Here is a 19,345-nt window from a genome sequence, read left to right on the forward strand (position 1 = left end):
AAACAGCAAAAAAGAAAAAAAATTCTCTATCATTAAAAGCAGCTGTGCAACCACCCAGCCACATTTTAAACCATTTTCACATGCTCTTTCACTAGCCTTAAAAAAGTCTGTTCTGTACTTGTGATGTAAGTATTCAGTGTAAACTCTCTATACTTTACAGAAATATATTTCCATTAAATATAGACAAAAATAACTGAAAATAAGAAGTTTACCAATTAAAAAAAAAAACAATAAAAAATTTTTTCTCTGTCAGCTCTTAAGCAATTTTTCCTATTTCTACAGAAAAAAAGTGTTGCCTAAATTTTATTTTTTTATATTCTTGGCCATGGTGACCATGACAAAGAAAAGGCAGTAGCTTAGATTTAATAATCAGCCTTATGGATGAAATATAATGACTTTGGTAATTTTTGAGGTAAGAGAAATGGTGAGAGTGTCCTTACACAGCCTCAATGACTCACCACTTTAGGTAAAGGCAGCTTTGCTCAGTAGAAGCCATAAAGAGTATCAAATGATTTGCAGGAAATGTAATGAATTCATGAAAGAGTTTTCAGACAGTATCCATGATCATCTTTAAAAAAAAGATCATAAAACTCTGAAGTATACCAGGAAGTGAAAAATTCACAGGTGTTACCACACAGAAATTACTATAAGGTAGTGCTATTTTAAGACACAGTCACAGACAACTTCTTTCTTTGATTGTTATGGCTCAGAAATGTGCATTTTTTAGCTTTACATCTGCTAGGGTTTTTCGAGTGTGACAAATCACTGGGATGGCTTATTAATACAGATTTAGAAGAGACACAAATACCTAAGACCAGGGTCATTTGCCATGCAGAGAGTTGAAAGCACATGGAGCAGTGATCCATGAGCCCAAGATAGCTAAGTGCAGACAAAGGATGAGTCTGCACAGCACTATTAGAGGCTATTGAAGGTAGTAAAATGGCAGGAAACTTCCAACAGTGGCACTGCAGATGTCTACTAAGTCAAACTTGGTCTTTCACTGGGTTACTAACCAACAATATCAACTTGCTGCTGTTGTTGCTTCATATCATAAAATAAATCATGGAGCTGCACTTAAAAGCGTTTTGCTCCTGGAAAGCAGAATGGAGGAAAAAATCTGACTATGTATTTCACCTGTATTTGATTGCCAAAATAAAGAAGGAAGGGTGGTCATTTTTAACTATTGGTCTAGACATTTATTCCAATCATATGACAAAATTACATTTAAACCTCCTAAGAATATTACATCAACAAATAAAAACTCAAAGAAAAATTTTTATTTCAAAGGAAATATTGACCAGTTACCACAAAATCCCTGATGACAGCTATTCCTCGGGAGAAGGAATGAAACCAACTCAGTAACAGCCACCTTGCAAACAACTTTTGTCAACACAGGGAACCACCATGACAACTAGAGGATTAATCTGCTCTTTTTTAGTAACTCAATATCAAATAATCTTTCCAGTGTTTAGATGAATTTACTCTCAACAGCCCTCTTCCCTATAGCAACTACAAGAATACAATTATGTAATTCTCAAGAAACTCTGTGCTGGGCAACGTTGTTTCTCAAACAGAATCGGTAGAGAAATACTTCACAAAAACAGATGCAAGACCAGCACTTGTGTAGAGAAAATCCACACAGCTCCTAGGGCATAGCCAACAAACAGTGATGAAGACATCTAACAAAAAGCACTATCATATTAGGAGTAAACAATTTGCTTAATATCAAGATTAACAAAGAACTCTAATACTACTGGTCCAGAACCACAGGAAGAAAGTTTATAATCTGTTAGAATGCAAATCTTAATCTATGACACAGTAGGCTTTCCTCATAAACAAAACAAAATAAATATTAGCCTCTTTCCTTACATAGCTATCTCATCATTCGATCACTACCCACCTCTTTATTTGCTTTCCCACCTAAGGACAGCATGAAAAACTCCTTTAACTACTTATAATTAACATTAATCTTTCTAATCCAAACACTAGATTATAAAATATATTAAAATTTCTGAGATATCTTTATGTCTATCTATTTGTGTATATATATAAAAATAAGTAATACCAGCTACTCTTGCAGTGTTCCATTTATAGAAAATAAAACTTTTTAAGACAGCACTGTCAACAAAAGGGCATTTGGCAACATGTTTAATCCCTTTAAAAAAATTCAACAAGTGCATGTGCACTTAAAAAACCCAAACCAAACCAACAAACAAAACAGGCAATAAGAAAAAAACAAACAACAACAAAAAAAACAAGCCAAACAAACTGAGTCAAACAAAGCAACCACCAAAAACCTGTGCTTCTCAGAGTGAATGAGAACATCTGATTTGCTCATTTCGAATATGCTATGTTCCTTTCAGAAGTGACCAGATGGACAGCAGAGGGAAGATGAGACCAGTCCGTTCCTGGGGAGCTACTCTGCATTGTAAGGGAAAAGAACACCCCAGAGACAGCAGTGCATCCCATGCTAAAGGATGGGTACACAAGGAACTGGGAATTTTCCTAGAGTTCACACAATACTGAAAGATCAAAGTGAAATAATGAGATAGCTTGACCTCAAAGGTGCAGGAAAAAGCTTCCTCAGGACTAGAGGCAACCAAGAAGTGCATTCGGCAACACAAGATAATTGTATTGCTTGAAGGCAACATTGCAAATGCACCAGGAACACACACTGAATATTGTAGAAACATTTTCGTATCGTTTTTTTCTTATGCAATTCCTTTGAACTTCTACACTGTAAATAGATTGCCTAGATTTCAGTTTAATAAAACCTAGTTGCTGGCTATTTGACTTTAGTTTAAATGACTTAAGTCTTTTTTGAGGACCTCACCAGACAAGGAAGGTCTACACAGATCTATTACTAAGACTAAACAGACTTCAGATTACTCTGGATTTAATAACCACTGTGACAACTGAAAGAATACTTGTAGTCAATACAAAAATTATCAGAGGAAAAAAAAAGAGCAGTTGTGATTGCTTGCATCATGTACAAACTTCTTTCAGTACCACAGTGGAAGTCATCTCGTAACTTCCAGAGATCTATAGGGCAAAGTTTTCTAATCCAATGCAAAGGAGTCATGCATCTCTAGAATGGGTTTCACCTCACCCTGAAGTATTGAGAGATGTGAACATAAGGGTATCAGAAATGCAGAAACTTGCAAATAGGACTTAATGAGTTAATAATCATTGGTGTAGGAAGAAGAGGACTAAGGAAAAGGACTCGTCCTGGGAGACAGCAACATAAAAACCTTCTGGCATCAAACACACACAACATTATTCAAGGTTTCACTGTGGTGACTGCCTCATCCTGGCTTCATAAACAGAGGAATCATATGCACACAAGTGATTCTGTTACCATGACAGATGTGAGGAAGTCTGGTATTAGACTACTTGCCCCAGTTTTTAGCAGATAGTTTAAAAGGTATATAAGAATCCATGAACTAAAGTTCACAAAGCCCAAACAGAAATAATTTCCATGGAGAATAAATATTTCTGAGTGGAGATAACTATCAAATCAAACTGTCCAGGGAAGTGGCAGCTTCTCTGTCAGTTCACTGTTCAACTGAAGATCTCAAGTCTTTTGGAAAATTCTGCTTCAGCCAAGTACTACTTTTATTTCAGTCAAATATATAAAACTGCACTTGGCAGAGAACTAATTGGATGAAATTTAATCACGTCTTTTATATAAATAATAATTCTCAATAATTGACTAGTCCCTTCTCACTTTCAACTCAATCTATGACAAAATGGATTTTGGAACTGTGGAATATTAAATTACAAAATTTAATGGACCGTACTATTTGCCCACATTAATAATCAAATTCATATTGCCTTTATGTTTTAAATAGTGTTTACATTATTTCTAAGGAATTGAAAATTCTTCTGATTTTTTCCCTTTACTACAGCATTATTTTCAAAGGCTCTTGCTTTATTACTGATGTTCACACATGGAGATCACAGCTTTTTTCGGGACATTGATACGTGTTTAAGGCAGTATATTTAGTTAATTCAACTACTTTTGTATAACTGTTTACTGATGAGACACAAACTGTTATTGCAATCCTGTTGGGAACAGAGTTAAAAATATAATATGCTTAAAGACAGACTTCACTGAATTTTTAACATCTCCTGGATTAATTTTTTTCAGCATGAACAAAACTCATACAGAATATTTTGACATGATAAAAAAGGTACCCCAACAATGAGGCCTGATGACTGACAACAACTAAAAATATAATTGCCACACATCTTTGAACAACATAATGACAGTTAAATTAAAGGTCAGAATCAACTAATGCAAGTACCTTTCCTGATGACCTAAATCAGACAGAAATTCATCAATGCGTGTTTGCAGTTCACTTCCTTCTAGATTTTTCAACTTCTTCAGTTCACTCTGGAGGAAAAACCAAAGTTCCTTAGCCCCATTCTCAATCCTCCTCCTCAGTATTTCATGGTCTTTTCCAAGGCCTCCTACTAAAAAAAAAAAAAAAAAGCATAAAAGCATCAGTATCAGTACTTTTAGTTGAATTACTTGTTAAGAAGCCAATACATTTGTGATAAGAAATACCAAAACACCAAAACTTGTTTTAGAATTAAAAGAAAACTTATCTACCAACCATCTCCTGCCCGCTTCTTATAGTTTTCTATCTGTTCTTTGGCCTTTAGAAGTTGCTCCTCTAAAGCATGTACCTTTCCTGCAGCTGGTCCCTGATCAATGGGACCATCTGGTATCCTAGGACATAGAAAATAAAGAAATTGCATGATTTATAAATATAATTATTTGATAAATTATTTGCATCAACAATTCAGCTCTCCTTTCATTTTTATTCCATACTGTTTTACTGATAAACCTTCATAATATTTCCTTAAAACCAGAAGAAATTAAACACATTGACATAAACAAGATTTTGAAAGCACAATTCCATAGGAGAAAAACAGTGCATAACACAGCTGCAATGCAGGATTCAGCCTGATCCTATACTGTGCTGCTTTCAAGACTTCCACTCACCAACATGAACAATGCAAGGCTCTGCTTGTGAAAACAGTATCTGGGGCAGTTTAATTGTCGACCTGATTGGCACACAAACAAAGCCTATTCAACATACCTTCAAGAGATTCTATTTCTGACTCTTCTTACATTCACACACGAGGTACATTCTTCTCTTGAACCCTGGCCATATATTCTTAGAGAACCAGGGCTCCAGCTCTTGAACTCTAGTTAAGGCTTCCTACACATTCACCCAGGATGACTTCAATGTATTGCATGGACTCAGAACAAGATCCAACCACCTTAAATGTACCATTGTCATGATCTCTTATTCTAAACTGTACATCACCTAAAACAACACCAGCAACTGTAACATCAATTTGTAAAATTTCTGATATGTGAGCACAGGAGAAGTATGGAAATACATATCCTGAAATCTATGAGCCGTAAGTCAGCCCTGAGGGCACTACTGAGGTTTGTTCACCATCTCAACTTGAATCCACGTATTAATAAACCAAAATTATTGAAGTTTAGAAACTAGATGCTAACTACTATTTGCCTCACAAATTTAAAGCAGGTAAAATAAAAACTCTTTTAATTTCAAGAGAAATTACACTTATTAAAAATTATTCCACATTTTATAAGCTTTTGTAAGATCAGACTCTAAAGAGAAAAAGAGCAAGCAGACGTGCAATGAGAAGTCTTGAGAACTGCAAAGAATACAGAATTCTTGCAGAACATAAAGATGATTCTTCCTTCATAAAGGAATATGAACATAAAAAGAAACAGATATTCTCTCCACACACACACAGAGTTTCACAGCACCATACACAGGAAGAGTCCTTGACAGGTGCCTCTAGCATAGGGAAAACAGTGGTTTGAGGGAGCACCTTCCCTGTAAAAAAGAAATGACAGCATTCTAAATATCCTACTGAGATTTTATTAACTTTAATGTCTCTCAGGTCTGGATAGCTAAACGCCAATAAAATTTCAGGGACTGATGAGAAGTTCATTTTCCCCGGAACAGTTGAAGAGAACAAACACCTAATGTAAGCATCAGAAAGGTGTATCACACGAAGCACAGCATTTAAGCACCTTTTTTCAGAAGGAGATAAGAGAGGTGGAAGAAGCAGCTATGTAGCCTGAGAGAAATTCAGTAAAAAATTCTGCAGTCTTAAAGCTTCCTATCGAAAGGATCCCTATCCTAGGGATAATTACTGAAAAAATATTTGTGTTCTAAAACTACCACAAAAAGGAATTACCATTAACTGCTCGTACATCTGCTTTTTCATGCACTGATGGAACAAGCATGTCAAAACTGGGTAAAATACCCTAATCTTAATCATGTGCACTCCCTAAATATACTCTCCATGTCAACAATCCATTTGTAAATTTGTTCCTACAGAAAATGTACAGTATTGTATCACACTGAGGTACAGTATTGTATTGCCATGTACAAGACAATACAAACAAGCCTTTAAAAAGTATATTGAAAGACATTTACGTTCTTACACGAATTTAAAACCACCAGATGGAAATGTGTTTGTGATCTGCTGACTTGGTACCACAGCTGGAGTTGTGAAGGAACAACTAACCACAAAATTGCCAGAAAAAAATGTTAGGGTTTATCTTGTACAAGTCACACACCCTAAAGGTAGAATCTGTGAAGAACAATAGGGTAAAAGGACACAAAATCATTACCATAAGAAGTCCTGAGACAGTGTACAAATAATCTTAGCATAAGGAAAGTCTGTTAAAGTAGCAATTAGAGGATCCTACAGAAGGATGGTTGTGGATGATATGAAAGAAGCACAGTAATGTTGATCATTTGATATAATTAAGATCTTAAAAAGAAAACTGCATGCCATTTAACATTCATCTTGTTTGGCACATTGGCACATTTGGCACAAATTTTTATTGTACTTAGACTGTTAGATAAAAGAGCTGGGATGGGGGGACATTCTCTAAGCTAGTTGTTTGGACTTTCAAAAATTATATCATTTTAGGATGAAACTAAGATAGCTTATTCTTTTTTCAGTTTTGTCTCCACATCTGTTACCTCATCAGACTCAGAATTGCTGTCTTCCTCACTTTCATCCAGTCTCAAAATTAAGGAAAAGATTCTTCTCTGCACAGCTTGGCTGTTATTACCCTCTCCAAGTACTTCAACTGACTTGGAGATACGACAACATTTGAGGGAAAAGCGTTTGAATTAAAATCCTTGTCTAGTCTCATGGCATCCTGCACGCAGATAATTTCTAGTGCAGAATATCCTAGTAATTATGCATACTTATGAATAAGAATTCCTCTTGAAAAACAGGAATTCTTACCAAAATAATTCTTACCAAAGTAAGTCCTGACAACTATTTTACTCCTTAAAATATGAGAGGTGAGTTTAAAGTAAGTTCATCTAAACTAAGATGATTCTAAGCAGTAATAAAAAAACCACATCAGTAAGCATCTAGGACACAGTGTCCTTCACTTATTACTATGGTAAAACTGTAAATTAAGTTATGAACACAAAATAAACACAATTATAATTCTCTTAAGCAGTCAGTCAAGCTAATAAACCAAGTAGTAGGTTTATTTCAATTCTCAGTAGTTACAAGGTGTGATGTTTGCATGCTGCTTCCTGCCATTTGATAGCAAATAGAAATTATCTTTTCCATAATCAACTCATCAAATAAAGATATTACTGTATAACTTTAAACATCAAAAAGATTATGTTGTAGAGATAACCTGTTTCTACTTTGTCCCTTGTTAATCCAGCTAAAAAAAAAAAAATAATTCTATGTACATAATCCATATGACTTAGGCCAATTTCTCATCACCTTCAGGTGACAGAGGGGCAATGAAAAAGCAATGATATCTAGTCTGGATCTCTGAAGGCAAAAAGAACACCTTAAAAATTAATCATAGTGACATTCAATTTAGCTAGAAGAACTGCCATACTGTGTAAAATAATTGTAAAAATAATTTTAAAAACCCATAAATTACAAAAACCATTCTAACCTTTTCCTATTCCCAAGATATTTAAAAGGTTACACTAATTTATCAGCAAAAGGAAAAATATAAGATTTCACAAGTTCACACTCAAATATTTTCTCATTCTTTCATTTATATCTAAGTTCTTTGTATGGAGCTAGAAGGTTTATAACTAACTAAAGTCAAATTATGATTGTCTTTTCTTCTTTCACTTTTTTCTCTTCCCCAAGAAGAAAATCATGTTCAATTATTAATGACCACTAGCACACACAAACAAAAAGAATACAGGCTGTCACTTCATCCTTCTTAGACAAAACCTTCTCAGTAAATAAAACTGAAATAAAAGAGTCAATGTTATCTGCAAATAAAGACCAAACATCCCTTATCAATTTAGATCAGCACAGCCCTGATCAGTGCTGATTATATCCACTGCACATGTGTCCCTTCCCTTAACTCAGAATTGCACAAAAAGTAGTAAAAAGAGCAGAGGTGCCCACCATTTAGTTCAATTATCTTCATCCTTCACACACTAGCCTGTGCAATACTGTCAGCTTCAAACTTGAGATATTTTAAGTACATGTAATAGAAAACTGTACTTTAATATTTAAATTCTTATCAACCTGAAAGTATTCTTCTATCCAAGCCCCTTTAATGCTTTCTACAGGTTTAATGGGCCCAAAAACTGCCCAGAGTAATTGACAGAAGTACTTTAATAGAGTTGCTTATGATTAATTGATCTCGAGTTTGGATTCTCCACCAGCCTCAGCACCAGCTACATTAAAGCAACTCTAGTACTCTTTCAAATTCAAAATCTGATCTCTTCTTTCTGAAGCTACACTCAGAACTGTGAGAAAAATATCCTAAAATATAAAAATTTGGCTCCCACCCAGTAATACACAAAGAAGCACATAAATACTATGAAGCATTCATGTATTGCAAAAATAAAGCAACCCTAGGACAAGGATGAAGGCATACACAGCTTCCATCTAAGAAAATGGGACATTACAAAAGTTGTAATTGTAATCCTCCTAAAAGCCTTATATCATCTATATGCAACAGGGACAGTCTTCAGCAGTCATATCATAATACTAAGAGTAAGTAAAAATTTTAGGTAAAACTACTTCCTAAAACTACTGTTTAGGAAACAACATTATGTAATACTTTGGTTTGATTATTACTCCCTATCAGGTTTCCCTTAAATAACTACAAAAATTGCAGTAAAGATTTCCATTTTTGCTGTCACACCTACTACTTAAGTGTCCTTGAAAGGGTTCTTCCAGTTTGACTGGATACAGAATAGTAAAACAACAACCTGTAAAAAACTCAGTTTTATTACTATTTTGCACTATTGAAATCTAGACTGCTTCTAAAATCAACCCAGATTTGCTCCTACAATATTGTTTATGATCACATACAGACTATGGTACCTCTCCAAATCTCACTACACCACAATATTCATGCACATAATTTCTAAAACTCAGACAATACAAAACACCTTTAAGCCCATTTATCTTCTGCATCGCTAATATACATCTTTGCCTCTTTATAGCCCACAAGGAAGGTTTTTACAAAGCACCATATTGGCAAAAGAAAAACTACAGTAACTTCTCACCTAAGGCTTTTTAAATACACCATAAAACCTATGCAGTACCTGATGTAATTTCAAGTAATCAGAAGTGCACCACAAAAGTGTACACAGTTCCTAAAGGAATATTTTTTTTATTCCAGGCCATTTTCAAAAAGAGTGACTGTTCGAACTTGCACAGGTATATACAACTTAGAAAATAAGTGTCTAAAAATATGCTCACCAAAAAATCCTTACAAAAATATGAAATATTCTTAACCAATATGGGTAATGAATTAAAAATATTTTTAAAAATCATAAAAACATAATATATTTTGTGAAATCAAACATACAAATGGTTGCAGTGGGTGGGAAATAAACCAGAATAATCCAAACAAGTACCTATCAATGCCCTAAAACCTTAATTCTGCTCCTTACATATCTTGTGTGAGAAGAAGCAAGCGGAAGAAAATTACAAAATCAGGTATTATTTAAGTACCACAGAGAAAAAAAGGGTCAAGCAAGACTTTATAAAGCCTTTTCACAGATAGGATCTTTTTCAAGTTTTGAATGGTTAGTTTTGCATGCACATAAGGTATGCTTCATAAGGCACATTTTTGGTTTTCTTTTTTGTTGTCTTTGGGGATGAGGAGCAGCTGCTACATAAATTGGCAGCAAAGGAGGATTCAGATCTCAGGGTGGAAAGATCACGTCTTTCTATGTTAGCATTCACAGAGAGATGGATGGAAAACAAGCACACCAGCTCCTGTTTTCAACCATCCCAGAAAACTGACACTTTTATTAGGTGATAAGGAAGTGAGAGAAGTCATAGGAACCCATGATAATGGGAAAGTCCAGGCAATTGAAATGTACTGAAATGCATTTTACCATTTTAACTAACAATGTAATCAAATATGAAATACCAATTTTCTCTAACTTCAAAATGGAAATGAAAAAACAACTTATACTTTTATTAAACTACAAATTCTTATAACCATACCCACCTTCTGCCCCTTCCTGCCTGCCCTAACTAGCTAGTATTAATGTCACAGCTACTCATTATGATAATGTTCTACCATTCACAAAACTTCATTGCTCACTAAGACAAATTCTGTTAACTTGGAGCTTTTTAGCATCCAAAACTTTTATCTAATAGTGCCAAAATACTGTAACTAGCATAGTTAGCTAGTATAGTTAATCAGATGTTTGTTTATTGTTACAATTTTACAGGTAGGCACTCTCATCTTGTATAAAATCCTCCACAAGTAACCTTAAATTCCTAATTGGAATATGCCTAATTTCAGGCATTAGCTTAACCCTGTTGCATACCATAATATATTCTATGTTTTAACCCAAAAAATGAGCTTTTTTGTTCTCTAGGTATAAAATCTTAGTGAAAAACGGCAGCAAAACCAAGTTTTTACCTCATGCCCTTTATGAGCTATACTGATGCAGGGACTGTTGTTTTATCCACTCAGATTTAACTGCCACTGTCAGTAACTAGAGTTTTCAGTACAAAATAAAAATTCTAGCAATTAAATCATATTCAAATAATAGTTCCAGTCCTTCTGTCTTTGATCAGTAAAGCCTAAAATAAATTACGTCTTTACTTTAAGATGTAAACTGGAGCAAAAGTGATCTTTTCTGTCTAATTGGATTTCTGAAGTTAAGAGGTGTTTTGTTTCTATAATGTATGCTCACAGCAGCAGTGATCTCTTCCAGTACACAGATACTAAACCCATGGACTGCTGGTTAATGCCTCATTTTAAACAGACATACTGCTATAAAAATGTAACTGGGACAATTTTAAAGCTAACATCTATTTTCAACACAACTTGTTCTATCTGGCAAACAAAGAAATGAGACACTGAAATTCTGTACCACATTATGATTTAATACTTTAATAACACAGGTTGACCAGGATACGTCTAAAACCTATTTGTGATGTTTCTATGTAAACAGTATCATGGATTTGGCACAGTAAAAATAATGAAAAGCCCTACATTGTCATGCATCATTTCCCTCAAAGTTAGTAGTTCACCAACCTCAGAGCACTTCCAGCATAAACTATGACTGGCTATCTTCCAGTCTCAAACTGGCTCGTGCCTGGAGAGCACTGACTACTGAACCTGGACACGTGTGGCTGTTCAACTGGTATTTAAAGTCATTTATGCTTCCTCATGCTAGAATTTCAGATTTTCCCATGGTTATACAGAACTGCTCTGAGGAAAAGTCTCAGAAATACTGTTAAACACCATCTTTACAAAAAAGAAGCTGAACAGAGTCCAGTCAACACCGTTTTGCATCACTTAATCTAATTTCAGCATCTTGAAGCCATTAACTGAAGCATAGAAAAGGAATGTTGAAATATTCTAACATGGTTAGAGTAGATATAAACTAATGTTTTTATTTTTATAAATCATGAGAAATTATCAACAGTATAAGCTATTATTTAAAACTTGCCCACCAAAAAGGTAATATTTATCTGAATATAGATAAGGTTAGTGAAATATAGAAAGATATTTAGAAAAATCATCACTGCCTAAAATATAGTTTAGCCTCTACTTAGCACCTCCTGTCTCTACTGCCTCCTTCTTGAGAGGAAAACAGTACCCTGCCATCGGTAAAACAATTTATTCTCTTCTAGTCACTGTGTAATTTGAATGGGTTATATTTCAATGGCTGTGCACTACAACACATTACCATTTATTCAAGTCAGACAAACATGGGGGACTGAAAGCATGGAGGGTGGTAATCTTTACATTCAAGGCCAGATATTACCACCTCTGAGGCAAGAATCCCCAAGGCTAACTATTACTGTCTAATATTCAAGAAAGGTACAAATACTGCATTTAGTCAAATACAGAGCGTTGCTTTAGTTTCTTCATATCAGCATACAGTATATTACACCATTTTGTCAACAACATATATTAAAATCTTATCAAATACTGTTGTTATCATATATTAATAAACTGAGCTTAGGGAACTATAGCCCACTCAGCCATTCATGGCCATATTACTAAAGGTGAAGATTATCAATGCTCACTGTAGAGTACTTGGGTCAGCGGCATTTCTCCACCTCTGGGGAGCAGTACATGAATGCTGAGGTGCTTCTTCGGGGCTGACATATAGTTCAAAACTAAGACATATTTCTAAGCTAAGAAGCCTCATCAGCATGCAGCCACATCTACACTGCATTCCAGAAACCAGGAACAGAGTGCAGTGAAAAAATATTGCAGTGAGGCAGGGAAGTCTACCCAGCCTAGCAAATCCAACAGCCTGGATAAGAATGAAAGAGAGAATGCATGAGAAAAAACATCAGAGCAGGCTAAAGAGGAAAGGTAATTCATTTCACTGCTACAGAGTTGAGGCATGATTTCATTAAATGAAGGTGGGAAACAAACTGACTTGAGCTAACAAGAACAGGACCAGAAACCTAAAACACCCTAGTAAAGAAAATATATTTGTGCAATTCTGTAATTTTCCCTATGAAATATGAAGTAAAACAGCAGGGTAGAAGATCCAAAATCTGCTCCTAAAGGGTATTAAAAGGCAAGCCCAAAATCAGTTTCTCCTTGCCAAGCAAGAACCAACCAAGAGACAGGATGAACTTTCAGTGCCCCTTGCTCTCCATGTACTACACAGGTGATCCTGGCCACACCACTGCTACACATGTGGTGCTCATGAGCACAGAGCTGGGAAAGAGACAGCCAATTCAGTAAAAAATTCAGATACACGAATTCAGCTCATTTAGACATTTTTAAAATAAACACCACCCTCCCATTCTGTAAAATCTTATACTGAGCTTTACTCTTCTCCACCTTCCTATAACATATGAAGCCTCTGCACTTGTCCCCATGATCCATCCCAGCTTCTTAGGCTGCATGTGGTGCTGTCCACATACTTGGGTCCAACCTGGCACTGACACATCCTGCCTAAGCAGCTTTCCCTTTCAGGTTTTTATGACAGCAGGTACCTTGAATCTATGTGAAAAGCTGTCTGTCTGAAAAGGTGAAAGAAAACACTTCAAAATGTAATCATACCCATCTACAATCTAATGACTGTAAAAAAGTAGATGATCCTACTGTTTTACAAGTATTTCTACAAGTGTAGCAGCAAGGCAAGGAAGAAAACTTGGATAAAAGAATTTGTATAATGCAGCAATCTATTGCAGATCATCTTCAGCAAGTCAGCATTTATCTTCAACAAGCTGTACAAATGTTTTCAGCAATTTTAAAACGAGCTCTTCTAATTACTGCATGCAGAAGTATAAAGAACTAGATGTTCTCATTTGTATGAATGTCATAATAATTGCACTTGTTTGAAGTTGGCATTGAGGGGTGAATCACCTACAGAACTCTGTTATTGTGACAGTAACATTTCCACACCATTAAATGACTCTTAAATAATGATTACATTAGACCAGGACTAAATGTACATTTATTTAAAGGTTTTGCAATATATTTTCAGCACAAATTAAAACACTTATCTATACTTAAATGTTAAATATAATTTGCAGAAACTCCCACAAACAACCCTTACAATTTCATTTCTGGTATTTCATATTTCAAAAATTTCCTGAACAGTTTTAATTACTTCCAGGTCCTACCTGAGAGATTCTGCCATGCGCCTTAAGTCTTCATTTTGCTGCTTTAACCGTTCAAGTTTAGCAAGGATCTTGGATAATTCACGACTGGAATGATCTGGGTGCTCGCTGTCTCTTACCAGGTGTCCACCAATATAAAAGAGTAAAGTTCCCCAAGCAAAGAGGATGAGCATAATCCAACGCCAGGAACCAGTCCATGGCCGCATTTTCAGAAGTTCAATTCACTCCAGAACTGCTCCGCTCACAAAATAGCAAACATTTTAAGTTCTTAGCTTGTACAAAGGTGGACAATGCCAGTTCCTCTGCTTCAACACATTGTACCAGAGAAAAATTATTCTCAGTGTTTATCTTACTGCAAGTCCTTAAAGAAGATTCTTACAAGGCTGTACATAGAAAGCATTAGTATTGCATCATTCTTCATTTATATTCTGTGGGAAAAAATAAAAATAAATCTGAAATTACAATTCTGATATGTACAAATACAGTGGATTTCAATTAAGCTAAATGCATTGTCATTAACATTCAAGAATGACAATAGACAATGTTACTACTTTCTGTCACAGAGACAAAGAAAAAAGCTTTTAACTTTCCACAGAACAGTGTGCTGAATTCATGAATGAATGACAAAGAATATGCAATTAATCCTAAATTTGAAATGGCCAGAAGAAATGCTGCTTTTTACACGAGAAATATTTACCAATTCGTGTCATTTCAGACATTAAAATAGTTCAAAAGTCACTCTGTAGTAAACTTGACATTTTCCTTTACTATCAACAAAGAGCTTTTATTTAATTACAAATACATCTTAATTTCTTTCACTTTTATTCCCTTTCTTCTCCGTTTTTGTCATGACTGCCACTCTTTAACAAATGAGTTATAGCCATTGTAACAGTATACTCTGCAATTTGCAAGTATTTGAAAATCAGGTATGACTTTAGAAACCTAGCTTTTAGAAACACTTCTCTGCTGTCTCAAAACTATCAAACCCATTTTGACAAGTTATTATTAAAGTTATAAAAAACTGCAAAAAAGTGCTCCAAAGGTAATACCTTCTCTCACAAAAAAACCCACCATGCCATTTTAAAAAATGCAAAATCACCTCAACTCATTTTCTACTTGGCAAAATATCATTCAATGAGGATAAAGTCTCCTTATTCTATCTAGATCAGATTTTAACTGACAGCATGTCCGGAGCCTTCTTTAAGTACTTCTCCCCTCTCTTCCTGTTTCTCAGCAATGTAACATTTTTACCTTTTTGAAGAGCATATATATGCCATTCTTATTCAATTTCCAAAATAACCTATTTCTTTGGATTCTCAAATCTTTAAATCCACTGTACTTCCTCTGAGATACCATCCACATCTACCTTCTCCCAAATTATTCTTTTCTGTTTTATCCTTCTTTCATCTTAACTTCTTTTTAATTTCATTTAGTTATTTTATTCTATTCCAATTCATTTCAAGCCTAGAGCAAAATCTTCCCAAATTGCAGTAACTTCCAAACTCACCCAGTTATGGAAATATGCCTGGAGCACACACCTCCAGATACAATAATTCTAACATTGAATATGCTTACTGTTTTCAACAGCACTGAAAATGCTGAAAATTTTCTCTGGTTATCTTGAGAAGGGGGGTAGTTTGTGTATGTTTAAAAGAGGCCCAAAAAAATCCACTTTTGACTAGTAAGACACAATTGGGACACAATTGTTTATAGAATACTTCGCAAGCAAAATATTGACTTTTTTTTTCCAATCTGTTTTTCATAAAACATGAGCTTAAGCAGACTCACAAATCAGGTATCTTCTTTACGAGAGGCAGCGTTGGTCTGTCTCAAACAACAGTGTTAGTAGATCAGACAATCAAAAATCCACAAAATTGATATAACGAGCCATCAGGAACAGATGGTATTCTTCCAACAGTTCTAAAGAAGTTAAAGAATGCAAAAGTTTAATTATTAACAGAGGTGTTCAACCTCTTACTTATAACCACTCTGTAGCAAAGGAAAGGAAAATTAAAACAGTAAACTGAATTATTTGTAAGGGCTACAGCAGGGAATCCTGCAATTACAGGCCAGGAAAAAAAATATTCATGTCAGCCAAACTGGCAGAAATAATTAGATTAAATAAATCTGCAAACATAAGGATGAAAGTAATCAAAGTAAAAAAGTACTAACATCGCTTTTAGAAAGACAAATAGTGGCTATAAATTTATTAAAGTTCTTTTGAAGATGTAAACAAACAGGCAAGACAGAACCAGTTCTAATCATTATGTAATTGATTTAGTCAGTGTGGATTTTCAAATGGCATTCAACAAGGTCCCCAAAATGTTCCGAAAAACCTAAGCTGCATGGAAGAAGAAAGATCATCATGTGAGTCCCCACCCCACTAGACAAGAGGAAACACACAGTAAGACAAGGCAATCAGCTAAAGTGGAAAGGGTGATCAGGGACCTCTCTGCACCCACTGGCAGACTTCATACAGCTTGACATATAAGTGTTTGGAAAACAAGGTGAAACATGAGGTGAAAAAGTCTCATAGCAATAAACTGGAGGTAATCAAGATGCTTAATGAGGAAAAAATCAAAAATGGGAAAAAAATCAGTTTATCAGTGGGTAGAGTTGTGTACAGATGACCTTTGAGGCCCATTAGGAATGGGATTTAGCTGTGATCAGTAATTCTATGAAATATCAGTTTAGCATTTGGCTAAATGCAACCAAGTCCTCACAGGTTTTGTGTGATTTCCCTCAATCTCTGAAGATGCCATTGTTCTTTTCGTAAGTTAGGTCACAGTAGAGTTAAATATAAAATAAAGATGCCAAACTAGCTGAATAAATAGGGAGAACATTCTGAAAAAACATTAAAAAGCCTGTATCTCAAATGTGGTGTATCTAATTATATGTGAGTGCTAGCAACACTTAACTACCAACTTCGTACTGTAATGTGGCTTACACATTAATTCTTTTATTTCATACTGTTCTGGCAATAGAAAATGTCAACATATTTGACATTTTGTCAAAGTATTTGACATTCCAGGGATGGGGCATCCAGAGATACTGGATGCCCCATCCCTGGAAGAGTTCAAAGCCAGGCTGAATGGAACTTTGAGCAACCTGATCTAGTGAGTGGCACCCTTGCTCACAGCAGGGGAGTTGGAACTCCACAAGGAACAGACAGAATATTTACCTAAAAATAAGGATCACCTTCAAGCCTTGGTTGGGAAATCAAATTGTGCATACTACACATGTAAGCCACAACTGATTGTAAGAATGTGAAAATGTTTTGTTGCCAAATTAACAGGAAAAATTTGGTTAAAAAACAGCATTGCTTCAATGTAATGGAATGCACTGAATGACTAAATGAAAATGACTACATGAAACACTACAGAGACTTGATTAAAATGGCAAGTGAAAAAAGAGACTGAAGAGTAGCACCAGTATCTTGATGAGAAATAATGTGCATCCATGTCAAAGTTATTTTGCTATAGCAAAAATGACTAATCAAAAATAAATACATACTACCTTTCCTCATCTTGCTCCCAATGAAGCCTTCCCGTTATTTTAAAGCTTTAAAAGGTACTTAAGAATTAGAAAATTGAATAGCCCAATACTATATAATTTTAAATGGAAGGACATTTTCCATGACTTAAATAAGGTCCCTTTTAATGTACTATTTCGAACATGCTTTCCATAGCAAATTCAGTGTTGCAGTGTGTATTTTCTCCATGTGTATTTTTGCTTCCTACAGAATTATGGCCCCAGAATAGCATTATGATTTTTCTTGGCAATGTATAGTTTCAAGTTATTTTAGATTAAATTCAAAGCAAACTAAGCAAGTCTACTTTTGGCTGAACCACCTACTGGCCTAGATTCACTCAAAAAAAGTGTACCTTATGTAAGCTGAAAAGAAGAAAATTACTCACAAAGTAAAATACATTACTATAGTTAACATATACAGCAGTATATTTAAGGCATGTATATCCCCTACAATTGCACAATGTATGAAACATTAAATCCATTCCACTCTAAGAGCTATCACAATGACTTATCACTAAATGTGAAACACACGTGAAAAGCACGTTACACCGTACATATAACTTAGATTGAACCCTCACAACATTATTAGTTTCCCTTACAAGTAAACTTATTGAAGTTAGTATTTTTAAGATTTCACTGACAAAAATTATCTTCTTAGGAAAGCATTCTACTCTAAGTAATGTTAGCCTGTTGTGCTCTCATAAAAATGAAAATTAAAACCAACTTTCTGATCCCAGTTCTTATTTAACAATAACGTGATGGCACAGCCTCTGACAAAGGATTAGAGCCTAAGGAAATAATCCTTTTAGGATATTAAAATAAAACTAAGGATCAAAGGACAAAAGTAACAAGTAAATGCCTCTGTAGCGTTTGATAAAAATAAGCAAACCTTACAAACATTATTCACGGTGTAGGCAATGCATTCTTTATGAGGACTTACACAGTAATTGAATCAGAATTCTGCATGTAACACAAGGCGTTGCTGGTGTCTCGTACGAGCCAAATACCTGCTTTTCTCTCTTGGACCTGCCTACTGTGATGTATCCCAAAACAGGATTTCTCTTTTCATGGCCACATTACTCTGGCAGTCAGCAACCATTTTATAAGGACATAATACATTCAAATCTTTCTGCGTCTATCTCTCTTCAGATTTATAAGCTCCTGTCTTATATACAGAAATTCTTCTTTTTCATCCTTTTAACTTTGTACTATTACGCTTTATCCCATTCTATCACTCCGGTGTCCTGAGTAAAAAATTCTTGTACATTTTTCTGACCCCATCAGAACACTCTTCTATTTTGTGACCTAAATTTCATTATAAACTATTATATTTTCATGACATTGTCACTACTGAAAACATCCAAGATGAGTAACAGATGTAATCCACTGCACTAATAGGGCCTCTCCTCCAGGCTAATACTCTTCCTTGCAGCACAAGTCCCTGTCACTTCATCCCTTCAGCTACTTCCTTTTCCAACAAATGACTCTACTTTTCATCCACATTTTCTCTCACTCAATATAGAACTTTCTATGTGCCAAGAAATGCTGAAAGGAATTCATACACATTCTCTCCCAAACTATGTTTCATTGGGAAATTTACCTCATTGAAACAGTTACCAAGTAAACCCAGAATAGTACAGATCAAAAAATTGTTGATGACAAATCTATG

At 35.0% G+C, this 19,345-nt stretch overlaps 1 protein-coding gene across 5 annotated transcripts in view; it reads right to left on the reverse strand.

Moving 5' to 3' along the window:
• The window catches only part of FUT8 (fucosyltransferase 8), a 90,154-nt gene that overhangs the window by 40,617 nt on the left and 30,192 nt on the right, over window positions 1-19,345 (reverse strand). For 2 of the 5 annotated variants that reach the window (XM_017742074.1, XM_017742075.1), the window contains 4 exons: window positions 15,934-16,065; window positions 14,149-14,573; window positions 4,620-4,735; window positions 4,308-4,476 (listed from right to left, as the gene is read on the reverse strand). In XM_017742074.1, the coding sequence (XP_017597563.1) occupies window positions 4,308-4,476; window positions 4,620-4,735; window positions 14,149-14,351 (488 nt within the window). In that variant the 5' untranslated portion in view covers window positions 14,352-14,573; window positions 15,934-16,065. Of the gene's footprint in view, window positions 1-4,307; window positions 4,477-4,619; window positions 4,736-14,148; window positions 14,574-15,933; window positions 16,066-19,345 lie in introns of those variants that run through there. The other 3 variants (XM_017742077.1, XM_017742076.1, XM_017742078.1) reach the window with 3 other exon arrangements.

Source organism: Corvus brachyrhynchos, unplaced genomic scaffold (genome assembly GCF_000691975.1).
Source record: "Corvus brachyrhynchos isolate BGI_N302 unplaced genomic scaffold, ASM69197v1 scaffold115, whole genome shotgun sequence".
Classification (NCBI taxonomy): domain Eukaryota; kingdom Metazoa; phylum Chordata; class Aves; order Passeriformes; family Corvidae; genus Corvus; species Corvus brachyrhynchos.